The sequence below is a fragment of the Alligator mississippiensis genome, chromosome 11, assembly GCF_030867095.1.
Source record: "Alligator mississippiensis isolate rAllMis1 chromosome 11, rAllMis1, whole genome shotgun sequence".
Taxonomy (NCBI): domain Eukaryota; kingdom Metazoa; phylum Chordata; order Crocodylia; family Alligatoridae; genus Alligator; species Alligator mississippiensis.
The window spans coordinates 50,549,462-50,564,185 of NC_081834.1; the positions used below are offsets into that span (position 1 = coordinate 50,549,462).

General features: G+C 45.8%; 1 protein-coding gene across 3 annotated transcripts; it reads left to right on the forward strand.

The window, feature by feature from the left end:
• The first annotated feature begins 2,747 nt into the window (after window positions 1–2,747).
• On the forward strand, window positions 2,748–14,651 carry LOC102560992 (zinc finger protein RFP-like). 3 transcript variants are annotated; one of them, XM_014597560.3, is made up of 7 exons: window positions 2,748–3,222; window positions 4,849–4,944; window positions 6,945–7,169; window positions 7,416–7,438; window positions 8,181–8,299; window positions 11,910–11,969; window positions 13,252–14,651. In XM_014597560.3, the coding sequence occupies exons 1-7, from the start codon at window positions 2,806–2,808 to the stop codon at window positions 13,767–13,769; spliced, it is 1,458 nt and encodes a 485-aa protein (XP_014453046.2). In that variant the 5' UTR covers window positions 2,748–2,805; the 3' UTR covers window positions 13,770–14,651. The 3 variants fall into 3 exon arrangements, with proteins under 3 accessions (XP_014453046.2, XP_006261587.3, XP_019351377.2); XM_006261525.4 differs by having other exon boundaries at window positions 2,750–3,222; window positions 6,939–7,169; XM_019495832.2 differs by lacking the exon at window positions 4,849–4,944 and having other exon boundaries at window positions 2,750–3,222; window positions 6,939–7,169.
• Window positions 14,652–14,724: the final 73 nt, after the last annotated feature.

Here is a 14,724-nt window from a genome sequence, read left to right on the forward strand (position 1 = left end):
TTTAAGCAAATTAATTAAGCCCTAACAATTACAATTATAAATCAAAAAGCTAAAATAGCGTTAGCAGTTACAATTCTATTACTGTTGTTAGTCAAAAGCAATACAACATGCTCATCACCCCAAGGTTTAACGAACGCGCCATCACTGGATGGCCAGTCCATGAGGTCTTGTCCAGGGATCCAAACTACTTTGTCTGAGTTCTGAATCTTGGATTGGTGATGGGATCTTTCAGGAGTAGGATCCGAAGGGTACGCTTTCTCAACTCTGTATATCATACTAGCCAATTGCCCGTCATGAACGATGGATTTCAAAGAAGCGTTTACAAGACAAGCCCCGAAGGGTGGCTCTGCCCATCCTGTTGCCCCTCACTGCCAAGCCGCAGCACCCCCAGCCCTCCTGCTGCCCCTCACTCCCAACCCACTGACCCCAGCCCTGCCAGTGCCCCTCACTCAACAAGCTGCAGTACCCTGCTGCCCTGGGCCATGATGGTGCCACTCACTCCTGACCTGCAGCACCCCCCCCCATCCCTGCTCGTGCCCCTCATTCCTGACCCACAGCCCCCTGTCCCCACCAGCCCTGCCAGAGGGACCCCAGCTGTCCCTGTCCTGACCAAGCCGGAGCATGGTGGCTCCAGTTCATGCAGGAGCAGCAGAGTGTGTCTGGCCCCAGCGTGGGCTGAGGAACGAGGAGGGGAGTCTTGTGGCACTCCTTGCCTTGGGGTGAAGCTGCCACACCGCATCAGGCAGCCTGGCCACGGCCGCATCCCCCTCCTTCCTCTCTGCCTCGCCCCTCCTAGCGTCTCTTAGCTGCTCAGCCCCTGCGAGCACAGGCACTGGCCCCTGTACTGCTGGTTCGGGCCCAGAGTTCCCTGCTGTCCTCAAAGCCCTCTTGCCCCCTTCCCCTGCTGGAGAAGAGGTAATCCTCCCCTCCCCCTCGCCCTGTCACAGCTGCAGTCCCTGCTCCCCCTGCCCTGACCAAACCTCTGGGTTTTTCCTTTGCTTCAGGGTGGGCAATGGGAGGCAGCAGCTGAATCTTTTAATTCATAGATGGGGGTAGGTTTTGATCTAACTGCTCCTCTTTTGCCCAGGCCACATTTATTCAATTTAGCTAGCCAATTGCCTATTTTTTTTTTAAGTCTGGGACAGTATTTTTCATTCTGCTCCTTTTCACTGAGTGCAAGTCTCAACTACAATTCAAGCTATGCACACAACTTAAACTAAGCATAAAGGTCAAAACCCAGGCATCTGGATGCATCTGTCTTCCTACTAGATTGGGAGGAACTTCTGCAGGAGGTGTTATGGTACATCTCCAACAATTTGAGGTGTCTGGTGTGTTGTCCACATCTCAGCTCCATACAGTACAGTGGAAATCACAACTGCTTGATCCGAAACCACGAGCTTAGTTTCAGATCTGGCGTTGCAATCTCCAAACACTTGTTTCCTTAAGTGTCCAAAGGCTGCGCTTGCATTTTTAAGGTGATGTTGGATATCTCTGTTAATGTCAGCTTTGTGCAAGAGATGGCTTCTGAGGTATGGGAAATAGTGTTCTCCAGAGTCTCACTGTAGATCTGAATTACTGGAGCTGGGGACAGATCATTAAAAGCTTGCTGATGGAGGACCATAGGCTTCTAAATGTTAAGTGTCAGTCCCATTTTCTTGGATGCCTTGGTAAATATGTCAGTGATTGCCTGAAGATCTGCTTCCAAGTGAGCACACACTACAGCATCATCAGTGTACTGGAACTCAATGATTGAAGTCAGGACGATTTTGGTTTTGGCCCAGAGTCGGCTAAGATTAAACATTTATTGATGGTTTATCTCCACTCTGACTGAAAGCTTATTGGTGGTCAGACATAGCATTGCAGTAAGGAATATTGAGAAGAGCGTTGGAACAACGATGCAGCCCTACTTAACTCCCATCTGAACTTCAAAGGGATCTGTGATGGATCCGTTACTGAAGACCACAGCTTCCATACCATCACGGAGCAGGCAAAGAATGGTGACAAATTTCAGTGAGCATCTGTATTTCAGAAGGATCCTCCACAATGCTTCTCGGTTGACAGTCAAAGACTTTTGTGAGGTCAAAGGAAGCCATGTCCTGTTAAGCAGCCTCCTAGGCATTGACAGGGCTCCTGCTTTCTTCTGACAAGTAGGCAGGCCCACCCATGCAGGCAAGTGGGGCCAGCTTCAGTGAGATAGGCACATTTCCTGCCTGGCTTCTGATAAATCGGGCTTAATGACAGACATTACTGAAAGTTTCTTAAACAAAAGTGTGTGATAGGGAAGGTACAAAGAAAGTGGTAGAACATGGAGATAATTTGGGGATCTCCATTGCATTCCCATTCTCATCCTGTTTCTCCCAAAGCAACTGACAGATATTTACAACTAGAGTTGCTCAGAAATTACTCTATGAAACAGTGCTGTCAGAAGCTACCATCTGAATAAAACGACCAACTGTATTAATTTGACCAAATTCTGCACAAAAATCATAAAATATTTTTTTTTCCAAATTATCCATTGGTGGGGAGGGGGGAATTGTTTTGATAAATGCCACAATTTCATTTAAATGTAAAGCTTGTGGCCAGGCTGGCTGTTTACAGTATAATTTTAAATGTAATCATCTTGTTTCATGGAGAGAAAATGTTACATTTCATACTGTCTTCTCATGGGCTGTTCCTTTAACAATAGTATCAGTCTAGCTTTGCAAATAGCATTAGTTCACTCAGGGCAAGCCCACTTCCTGCTTCAGAATAAGAATTTGATCTCTGCCAAACGCAACCAACCTGATCATATGACCCTGGGAAACTATGGCTACTGGGAACCCTATAGAAAGCCTCCAGAGTGAAGCAACTTGTGCTATTTGCCTGGAATACTTTAAGGACCCAGTGATTATAGATTGTGGGCATAATTTCTGCAGAGGTTGTATCATCCAGTGCTGGGAAGTATCCGGTACAAACTTCTCCTGCCCTGAATGCAGACAAACGGTTCAGCCCAGAAATTTCAAGTTGAACAGGCAGCTGGCAAACGTTGTAGAAATAACTAAACAGCTGCAATTAGAGACAGAAGATGGAGCAGGAAGTCAGAGGCTGTGTGATACACACCAGGAGTCTCTGAAGTTGTTCTGTGAAGAGGATCTGACACCCATCTGCATGGTGTGTGACAGATCCAAAGAGCACAGCTTTCACACCGTGGTTCCCATTGAGGAGGCTGCTCAGGACTACAAGGTAGGAGTCCGCCGTGCAGTATGATCATTAAGGAGTTTTTAATGTGATGGTGTTTTGCTGGAATTCTTAATTTGTCTCTTTCTCTCTCTGCCTTCATCTGTCTGTATTGAAACTATGGTTGCATGAAAATTATGAAATAGATACTTCCTGGAGACCTGAAACTGTAAATGATTTTTGAGCCATCAGACCGTGGTGCAGTGATCTTTAAGCAGGGCTCTGTAAGACCCTTTTGAGGGTGCCACAAAATATTAGGAACATTAAGCAAACAGCTACATGTGATTTACAGGAAAAAACGTAGAGTTTTCCAATAAGAAACCATAGTAGCAAAAACTTTCTGATCTGTTGTGGTTTGTCTGAGTTCTTCACAACAGAAGAATTGCACTATGATTTTTCTGTTGTCAAAAAATGAAAAGGGGTTGAAAGCCAAGAGCTGACATTTTCTGAGCGGTGCCTGGAGTTTAACAGAGGGTGCCTTGTGTCCCAACAAGCTGAGAACCGCTGTTCCAGGGTAATGTATCTTGTTCTATAGTCTTACATCCTGAAGACCAGTCAATAATGTCACTACAATAATATAGATGTTACTAAATAGGAACTTGGTCAGCTATTTGTTAACAATATTTCTTCTTTGGGTCTGAGCAGATAGCCAATAAGTGGGCCCTGTAGCATGTTGCGTTTGGAAGAAGAAAATTTTAATACAATTGTTATTTCTTGCTATTTACTACTCACTCCCACTCAGTAACTAAAATGGGGGGGAGGGGAGAAGGAAGGGGGGAGATAACATTTCCTTGCAAAGGAATCCAGTGAGAAAGTGTTTCTCTGCTTACACATCCAGAACTATCTTGCCAGGAAGTGCTCTTTCCAGAAAACCTTCCTCTTAGCCACTGTGTCAGTGCTTCTCTGTTGGTTGGTCTGTTTTTGCTGCACACAAACAGTTGCAATCCAGTCAACCAACATCCTTGTCTTTGCATAAATTTCCAGGTAAGCTTCTCAACCTGCATGGCTCAGGTTGTCTTCTGGTCTGACCAGGTTGGTTCATGACTTGGGTGATGACTTAGGTTATTTCAGTTGTCTTTAATATAAAGGACATCTCATCTCATTTAGAATGGATGAAAGGCAGCTAGCATCCCACTACCTTCTGTGAGGTTTGTGATCATGCATGAATCTGAGATAGATTTGTTAGCAACTACCAGTAACTTCTAGCATAACAATATACAGGAAACCCTCGCGATGTGCAGGTTCGGCATTCGAGGTTTCAAATATTTGCACATGCCGAACCTGAATCTTAAATGCACGTAAAGATGCTCCTTGGGAGCTCTGTGCTTGCCGCAGCTGGGCTCCCACTGCTGCCACTGCACTCCTGCCATCACCAGCACAGGTGCGCCCCCCAGCCGCCAGGGACACTGTGTTCATAAACTCAGATGGCATTCATGACCGCAGTGCCTTATTCATGGATTTCGCCATTCACGGGGATGTGAGAATATATCCCCCATGAACGACGAGGGTCTCCTGTACATGGGTTCCATTCCTAAAATGCACTTCCACTGATATTTTTTTCTCTAAATTATTATATTTTAAATTACATTTAAACTGTAAGCTAAATTATTATAATTTTTCTTTCCTACCCAGAAAAACATTCAGGTGTATTTGGTGATTCTGAACAAAAAAAGAGAAAAACTCCTGAACTTTAAGGCAAGTGAGGCAAAGAGAGTCCGGGAGCATCTGGTAGGTACTGTTATTAATGCTGTCAAGGAATTACTCTCTCCTGTGTCAGATTTTGCTGTTTCTGGACCTATTTTTCATGCTGTTTGAAAGCAAACATTCAAAGTATCAAAACTCCTAATGAAAAAAATTCAGAAAATCATTGCTTCAAAAATGTTTCATTCAAACATCATTGTATCCTGGATTCAAAATGTTTGTACCGATAGCAGAAAGCTTGAGATTGTTTCCACACAGATGTTTATCCCTCTTCAATTAAGAAAGCACCCTCTGAGTAAGGGGGTGGGAAGGTGGTGAACTACAACTTTGTTTTCCTGAACGGGTGTCCTAACCACTAAGCATTGGGCTCAAATATGGGAGGGTCCTCCTCCTGGTTTTGCCAGGCCTGAATTTTAGGATTTATGCTTAACTACATACATACAGAGCTAAATACCTGAACACTCAGAGAGCAGCCTGCTGACTGTACCCAGTAGCTGTGGGGATGCTTACACATCTACACAGCATGTGATACAGGGTCACCAAGTTTGTGTCAGTGCCAGAAAGGGCAGGTACATGGCTTGGAAACTGCCATTTGGGTGGATAAAGTGAAAACATCCTGTCCTGTATGCATGACAGCTCCATGCTCCACTTGCCTTCTGGTGGCAAGAAAGTCCTTCTGCAGAAGCTAATCTTAGAGTCCTGACTTTCGTAGTTGCAATGGAAACCTTCGCAGTTCAACTATGTAAGAGTTATTGGGGATAGCAATCTATACAAGTTCTGGCGAGGGCTGGAGAAGGGCGAGAGATTTCTGAGACCTATGCTCAGTCAGGACCATATGCTCATTTCTTCATAGCCTTTGATTTCTAGTGTGAAACAGATGCCACTCACTGGACATTTAAAGCCACAACATTAGTTTTAATGTAAAGTTCAGATTAAAGACCATTAGAACATTTTGTTAATTTGCTTTGATTTCACCAAATTATTTGGATTAAAAAGCAAACAAAAATGTCATCCTGCAAATGCTGAAAGACATTGTTTTGATGATTCTGATGTTTTTGGGGTTTTTTTCTATAATAGGTACAAATCACTTTCCAATTGGCAAAGTGTGAGTGTGTGGAGGGACAGCTCCTCCATCTTTACACCTACTCGGCTTGGTCAATAGTAGATGTGTAGCACTAAAGGGAATCCCCTCAGCTTCTTTGGGGCTTGGGGTCATATTGGAGCTCCTGGTGAGGGTGGAAGAGGCAAAACAGAGAGTGGGTAAAAGAGAGTAACAGGAAAATTACACTAGTCCTTCTTTATCCCTTGCAACAGATAAACCAGTGGTTCCCAACCACCTTAACCTCAAGATACCCCTTACAAAATGCCAGTTTATAGTTTTCATTTGGGTTTTTTTCATTACAGAAAAATGACAGAGCAATTCTTTTGTTGCAAAAAATGCATAAAGCCCATAACAGGTCAGAATATTTCTTGACACTATGGATTTCTATATGAAATCTCTGGGTTTATCTTGTGAATGATGTTTGCACACCTAACAGTGGCACCCCATGGCATTCTGGTTGAGAATCACTGAGGTGGACAGTTGCTCTATCTTCTTTCTTGTCTACCTGTCTATTAGGAGCGCATGAATGATGAAGGCTTGTGATGTTGTTGGGGATCAGTGTTTGTGCATGTGGTTTAGTTTCCCCTACATCGATGCCTCAGTGGTGTTTTGTGCTGATTACACGGTATTCAGTTTCTTTATTGACACATTTCTCATCTGTTTGTTCAGCTCAATTGCTTGAGTTTTGTTTGTTTTTCCTTTGGCCTCTCTTCTGACGTTACTGTTCATATTCTCCTGGATCGCTTGTGTCGTGTTTCCTTGTCTTTCCCTCTGGATTGCCAGGGCATATTCAGTTGCAAGGTCTTGAATTCTTGGAGTCTACAATGAAATGCTCCCTGCAGCCTGCTCCGGGCTTCACGAAATCTTCCATCTCCCCCTCTCCTTTTCCCCTTATCCTGTTTGCATTTGTTCATCAAAGAAACAGACAGAAGCTGAGAGGCAGAAGATTGTGTCTGAATTTGAGCAACTGCACCAGTTCCTGAAGGACCAAGAGCAACTCCTGCTGGCCCGGCTGGGAGAGCTGGAGAGGGAGTTTGTGAAGAGTCAGGAGGAAAAGAGTTCTGAAGTGTCAAAGGGAATATCAGTTCTCAACAAAGTCATCGCTGATCTGGAGGAGAAATGCCAGCAGCCAGCTAGTGACTTCCTGCAGGTGAGGCACATTATAAACCCTGTTGGATCCCTAAGTATGGAAGGAAAGGGCTCTGCATCCCAAAGGACTATTATTTGTGAAATAAATGCTTCATAATTTTGAAAGCTTTAACATAACTTTTGGAAGCTTTAGCTTTAACTTTAAATAAAAGTCCATAAGAAATAGAAACGATAGTGGTATAGCATGTCCCCAGTGTGTGGCGCACAGAACTGAGCTCCGTTTTTTTCTCTGTCTTTTCCTCTCTAGGACATCAGACGCATCTTGAACAGGTACATGGTTCCTTCTAGCCTTTTCTCACATTTCCTGTTTCTGGCCTGGATACTACACTAACATACCTCCCCGGAGAAAAGGAAATAGTTCTCTCTGGTTGATCTGTACTCCCTAGGGATATGGCCCATTTTTGTTAATTAAAAAAACATAATCTCAAGCTCCCAACCCAAAAACTTTGAAACTACATTATTCTGATTGCCTGCTCTTGATGAACCGTGTTTCCCACCTGGTCATCAAGGAATACAATGGTTTAAAGCAGATTGGTAGTCCTTAAGGTAAGACAAGTGATCATGAGATATGTCTGGGAAAGGCAGGTAAATGATGTCAGCAGCACTAAAGACACTTCCTTCACCGACATGTACTGGCAATATTCTTAATTCAGTCTCCTCTCTTACAAGTCCACTCATGAGGGAGCAAAGTCAAGGGATGGTGCGAGGATGCCCATGATACAACAAGTATCGGGAATATCAGGTGATAGGGGCCAAGGAGTGGTTTGTCTGTGGAGACTGAATTCCCTTCCTATCCCTGAAACTGGACCTTACTTTTCAGTGTTGAAATATATTAATGTGATTCTTGGGGGGGGCAAAGCTTGTGTCACAACGGTTTGGGCTGTACTTGCTTAGAGGTGCACGCGCGCGCGCACACACACACACACACACACACACACACACACACCCCTCTGAGGCCAGCAACTGTGAGTGACCTAAAATAATAAATGACAAAGGGATCTTTCTCCTCTAGATGTGAGAAGATGAAGGAGTTCTGCAAGCCCGAGGGGATTTCTCCAGAACTGGAACAAAGACTCCTCCATTTTTCTAGGAAAAACATTGCTGTGAAGGTAGCTCTGAAGAAATTCAAAGGTACTAAGAAGGCAACTCCAAGAGTGATGGTGGATGGGTCGGTATCAACCTGGAAAGTTGTGGGCAGTGGAGTCCCACATGGCTCGGTCCTTGGACCGGTGCTGTTCACTGTCTTCATCAGTGACTTGGATGAGGGTGTAGAAAGCACTCTGTGCAAATTTACAGATGATACCAAATTATGGGATCAAGTTAACATACTAGACAGGAGGGACCAAATCCAGGTGGATCTGAACAGGTTGGAAAAGTGGGCAGAACAGAATAGGATGAGGTTCAACAAGGACAAGTGCAAGGTGCTGCCCCTAGGGAGAAGGAATCACCAGCACACTTGCAGGCTGGGGGAGGACCTTCTCAGCAGCACAGCAGTGAAAAAGGATCTCGATGCTATTGTTGACACTGAGATGAATGTGAGTTGTCAATGTGATGAAGTGATCAGTAAAGCTAACCACACGTTATCATGTATTAGCAGGTGAATCACAAACAGGTCCAGGGAGATGATGCTTCCCCTCTGTAGCATTGGTCAGGCCAAAGTATTGAGTCCAGCTTTCGGTGCTGTACTTCAAGAGGGATGTGGACAACCTCAAGAGGGTGCAGAGGAGGGACACTCGTATGGTATGGGGCCTGCAGGCAAAGCCCTATGAAGAGAGATTGAGGGCCCTGGATTTCTTCAGCTCCACAAGAGAAGGCTGAGAGATGATCTTGTGGCTGCTTACAAATTCACTTGGGAGGCAGGGGGAGCAGCAAGGAATAAGAGATGCTCTATTTACCAGGGCACCCCTTGGAGTAACTAGGAACAACAGCCACAAACTGACGGAGAGCAGATTTAGGTTAGACATCAGGAAGAACTTCTTTATGGTAAGGGTTACCATAATCTGGAACAGGCTTCCAAGGGAGGTGGTGCTCTCCCCTACCTTGGGGGTCTTTAAGAGGAGACTAGACAAGTGCCGGCTGGGGTCACTTGACCCCAGCTCTCTTTCCTGCCCTAGGGCAGGGGCTTGGACTTGATGATCTGCTGAGGTCCCTTCTGACCCAAATATCTATGAATCTATGAAAGGAATTCAAAATAACCCTCTGGCTCTGGAAGGAAATTGACTGGGTTCACATTTTGGGGTGCTGGTTTGAGAGCTGCTGAAGGAGTAAACCCAAAATTATGCCCCTTCTTGTTTAAGTAAGAACTATGGGGTGAGGGTGCTGTGCCTCCCCTCGTCAGTCTGAAGAATCCCCATGGGGTAGGTGAGCTCTCTGAAGTGGTGTGGCTCACGCTGATCTGATGGTAAGTAGCAGCGGTGCCCAGGGTCTGTGGCGCAGAGCCCATTCTGGTGTCAGCAAGCTCCTTATGCTGGGGTGTGTGACTGTCTTAATCGCTTCCTGCCCTGGGGGGATTTTCATCCATTCAAATCCAAAACTTTCTTAACTCTTTTTGTGAGGCAGTGTAAATGGGTCACAGTGGGAAGAACAGTATCACCAGGTGGAAACAACTAATATCACAACTTAGGTCTTCCTCCTCCTCTTTCTGCCACTATCTCTTTAGGCCTTCCCCTGGGTGGGGAAGAAGGGCTGTGACTTCAGCTCCAGCTCCTTGGACTAGTAGTCCCTAATTTTGCAGGTTCATAGTGAGCAAGTAATGTGCCACAGCAATGCTGATTTTGCTCATCCCATTAACTCCATTTTAACTTCTAATTTGCTGTAGCTGCCAGCAACACTTTAGGGTCTCCTGTGCAATATGCTGTCTCTGAGCCAAGGACTAGTGTTTCTAACTATATTACTATCCAGCAGATAATTGAACAAAGCCTGTCCTCTTCCAGGGTAGTAACTAGCTTTTATGATCTGTATTTACTTGATTTGAAGATGAAGTCCCTCCCCACCCTCCCATGTATAACGTGGGGAGAAAAAGCCCCTTGTCTTAAAATCAAGTATGAGGCGGTGGGGCAAAGGCAGCTGCCATGGCTCTGACTTCTGCTCCAACCCAGGGTTGGGGCTTGAACCACAGCTGCTTCCTGACTCAGCTCTGCCACCCCTGCTCCCTTACCACTTACCTTTGGTCGGGCAGGCTCCATTCCTGTTCCAGCTTGGGGTACAGAGCACAGCCCCAGCACGTAGCAGCATCTTCTCCAACTGAACCCTGGAGCTGGGGCCAAACCTGCTACACCATGCCACCACTGCTGTTGGGCTGGGCTGAGGCCGTGGTCCATGCCTCAGGCTGCAGTGGAGATGGAGCCTGCTGGAACTGGGCGGGGGGAGGTGGAGAGAGGGGAAGAGGCTGTGGGGGGCAGGCACAAGGAAGGCAGGCAATGGGGAAGAAAGCACAGGCGGGATAGGCTGCAAGGAGTAAGTTGCTTGATCCCACCCCACTCAACCTGCTCCCCCCACCACCTGGCCCCTTACTGCCTGCCCCACACTGCTCGCCTTAGCTCTGCCTCTCACCACCTGCCCCCTTACTGCCTTCACCACTGCCTAGCATCCAACCACATGCCCCCCACTGCAAATTTAAAATGACCCTCCAATACGGCGATTCTATACCTGGAAAACTATAATGGATTTACAAAATGGCCATGTGTAGAATATAATTATTGAAGAGGGTAGGGGGAGTTGTCTTGTACTTACCCCAATTCCAGATAACCCTGAATTTAAGATGATGCCCCAATAATTAGATTCTATACATGGAAAATTTATACATTTGTTATAACTTTCCAAGCATAGATTCTAATTTTTGAAAGGTCATCTTAAATTCAGGAGTGTCTTGCTTCCAGTAAATACGGTATCTAATGTCTGTGCATTTTTCAATCTGGATTTAATTCCTAACTCTCATTATCTGCTTTTATAACTCATATCAGTTTCATCATCTTTAAAATGGGGATAAGGCCAGCCTGTCCTGGCATATACATTTTAAGGGAAGCATTGACTGAATGAACTAAAGGCAAGTTTTTCTACATCCTAAAGAACCATCCAAGATGGGAAAAGTAGCCCTTTAAAAACAAGGATGATTTGTGTGCTGCTTGACAGTGAACCTTGAAGAATGTTGGAGAAATGCACTAATGTCACTGCTGCCATCTTGTCCCACCTTCTTGTGACAAACACTGAGCTATGGGGTATAACAGCTATATTACTAGCAGTAGGCCAAAGCTAACACAGGGGTGTCAAATTTTCCCCTCATCACAGGGTGGATCCAGACCACAGCAGTGGGGCAAGTGGCAGCAGTGCAAGGGGTAATCCAGTCATCACTTGCACCCTGCTGTTGATACACGTTCCCAGTGGGGCTCAAGACCCTAGATTTTGGTGGTTGGCTCAACCCCTGAATTCCTGGTCCCTCTAGAAGTCCCACAGGTCAGACAACATGACTTTGCAAGCAAGATCCAGCTTGCAGGCCATAGTTTTGACACCCTCGAGCCTAACACAAGCAGAACCCATGAGCTAGAGTTAGTTTTCTCTTCAGCCTTAATCTGCTCACATGCCATTATTCTGTGTGATTCTTCATCACTTGCTCTGCCTTTGTGCCTTCCTTCATTTGTTTCCTTTTCCCCATTTATATGTCATTTTGTTAATAAATGCCTGGGATATCAGCACAAATGTGATGATATTTAATTTAATTCCCTCTGCTTCTTCCTCTCACCAGATGCTCTACTGTCAGAACTGAAGACAGAAAGGGAGAAATCCAGGGGAGGAGATGGGCAGGGTAAGTCTTCATGTATAGATGAAGAGGAAAAACACCCTACAAAAATTCTTGTTGGTTCATTGTTGAAGTGACTAAAAACAAATTGAAAAAGATGGGGTGTTACATACCCAAAATCTAGTTATGGAAAAAACATGATTAGTGGGTGCTAGACAGCACTGGAGGAGCCTCACACCTCCTAGCCTAATAGTCCCCTGGTAAGGTACTTGCCCATAGAATACAAGGCACAGATTTTAGGTCCTTTCACCTGGAATGGGGGTGAACATGTAGCTCTTCCTTCTCAGAACAATGCTCTACCCACCAGGCCACTCTCTCTTTTCTAGGCCTCCTCTTGAAGCTGGCCTGTTGCATTTTGCATTTAAAACGCATTGGCTAAAATGAGTAAACAACGCTGGGGAAATGTCCATGGACCAGCTTCAAAAGAAAGCCTGAAAATAGGGTTTGGTTATATGCTGGCCCATGGACCAGTGCAGAAGTACAACTTTTGCCATGTGTACAGAATTTAGAGTCTGTTGCCACTTGTGTAGCTACACTTGTGCCAGCTTATTGCTGCACTAGCCTGCAGTGCAAGGACCATTCAGGTACATACAGGTAAAAAAAAAAGTTTTCACCATTGGTCCATCCATGCCAAGATACTAATTCCAGCCTTCAGATACAGTTCCCACCTATGCAGGTTAACAAGACTTCTTCACTGATTGGCACCAAATACTCTTCACTATGGTCCTGAGGGACTCCTAAGCTTCTGGAAACCCCACCCATTAAAGCATTTAGGGGAGTTAGATTCCTGTTTCACTGGCAGTTCTTGAAACTCCTTTCCAGATGCCTTTCGTATCTGTAATGAGGAAAAATAGCCTCTCCGAATGCTTGCTTCTCCCTGTCCACCTTATTCTTTCACCCAGTACCTTTCCATGAGGTTGGGTACTCCTGATGGTGCTGCTTCTTTCTCCATAGGTTTTGCTCTACCTCTAGTTATAATGAAAAGCAGCAGGAAGCTCTCTGCACCACCTGCATCTTCCTTTTTCATAGGCTTGGGATATACTTATGTGCATCTTCTACTGCTTACTTGGGAGTGGGGAAGAGAAGGAATTTGGACTTCATCTTCTATTTTGGGTGGAGAGGGGAGTCTTGAACTACCAACCGTCTTGTCTCCCTTCCCATGTCCCAGAGAACAGCAAGCAGGCTGCAACTTGGAATAGGTTGTCAACCTCTTCCAAGCCTTCAGTGGGGATTTGAGCTCTGCCATCAGTGCTCTTGACTTCCTTTCTCTCTCTTTTCTTTCCCACAGTGAATGTGACCTTGGATCCAGAAACAGCCAGTCCCCAACTCATCCTGTCTGTGGACCGAAAAAGTGTGACGTGGGGAGTAACACGGCTTAGTCATCCTGAAAATCCCCAGAGATTTGATGCTGCTCCCTGTGTGCTGGGCTGTGAGGGATTCACATCAGGAAAACATTACTGGGAGGTGGAGGTGGGGGATGCGGGAGCCTGGGCTGTGGGAGTTGCCAGAGAGTCTGTGAGAAGGAAGGGAGAGATCAGTGCTCTGCCTGCAGGAGGGATCTGGGCTGTGCGGAGATGGGGCTTTCAGTACCAGGCTCTCACCTCCCCTATGACACCCCTATTTCTAAGTAGGATTCCCCAGAGGGTCAGAGTCTCCCTAGACTGTGAAGGGGAGAGGGTGGGATTTTCTGATGCTGACAGCGAAGCCCAGATCTTCACGTTCCCACTGCCCCCTTTCACTGGAGAAAGAATCTGCCCTTTCTTTTCGGTCTGGGGCCTAGGATCGCAGCTCACGCTGTATTCCTGAGGCCTGGGGCATTAATGGATCTCACGGAAAGAATTCACCCAGTGTCTGATGTCCTCAACTCTGTGGCCTGGTGTAGCCCTGCATCTTTCTGCAAAGGTAGCTCAGTGAAAAAATCATTGGAGTTTCCAGCTGCGTGTCAGCATGGATCATTCCTGCCTGCTTCTGTCTCTCCTAGTCTGAGGAAACACAGCGGGCCTACAGGGATTAGGTTTGAAATGGTTTGCTTGCTGTAAAGAGGGGAGGGTGCAGGAGAATTTCCAGGAGGTGCCACCAAAGATGACATGCAGACACGTCGGTCTGAGGAGAACCTGCACCGACATGCCCAGCATTTCTCAAGCGGGGGTCTGCAGAGAGTTCTCTATTTACGCGGTGCCAGCTTCTCCTCCCTGTGTTCAGCTGTTGTGTTACATGAATATATGTTAAAGTGTGGCCTTAGGATAACTTCTGCATCATGGGTGAGTGTTATAACTGCACAGGAGTATTAAGGAAAGGGGTAGTGGTCCCTGAAGCCATGTTTCAGGTGGTGGTACCTGAAGTCACACAACACAAGTTCAGTGCACATAAACCACTTTCAGAATGGGCAAAACCAGTTTAAGGTAAACCTGGATGGAAATAGTATCAAACTTAAGTGATTTAGGTTAAATCAGTTTATTGAACTTCTGATCCACATCCCCTCCAGATTCAAGTAAGCTCACAGTCCCTCGGCATCCCAGTGTAGCTCGGGTAGTACCCAATTATGTACTCCCCTTTCCAATTGAAGGGAATATTAGCAGGGTAGGTGCACTGTGGGGTGAAACTGCCTGCTGCACCCAGTTTCCTTCCTTCCTTCCCCTATAGAGGCAGGCCAGGACATGCAATAAACTTAACTATGTCCAAATTTAATGTGATGTAAAAGTTGCCATATTAACATATTGACACATAAAAGGTATGAGCCACAGACAGCTTATATACAGGT

Coding starts and splice junctions, on each gene's coding strand:
- LOC102560992 (XM_006261525.4), top strand. CDS start 2,806: ATGGCTACTGGGAACCCTATAGAAAGCCTCCAGAGTGAAGCAACTTGT. Junction 3,223..4,848: donor AGGCTGCTCAGGACTACAAG/GTAGGAGTCCGC, acceptor TTTCCTACCCAG/AAAAACATTCAGGTGTATTT. Junction 7,170..7,415: donor CAGCTAGTGACTTCCTGCAG/GTGAGGCACATT, acceptor TTTCCTCTCTAG/GACATCAGACGCATCTTGAA.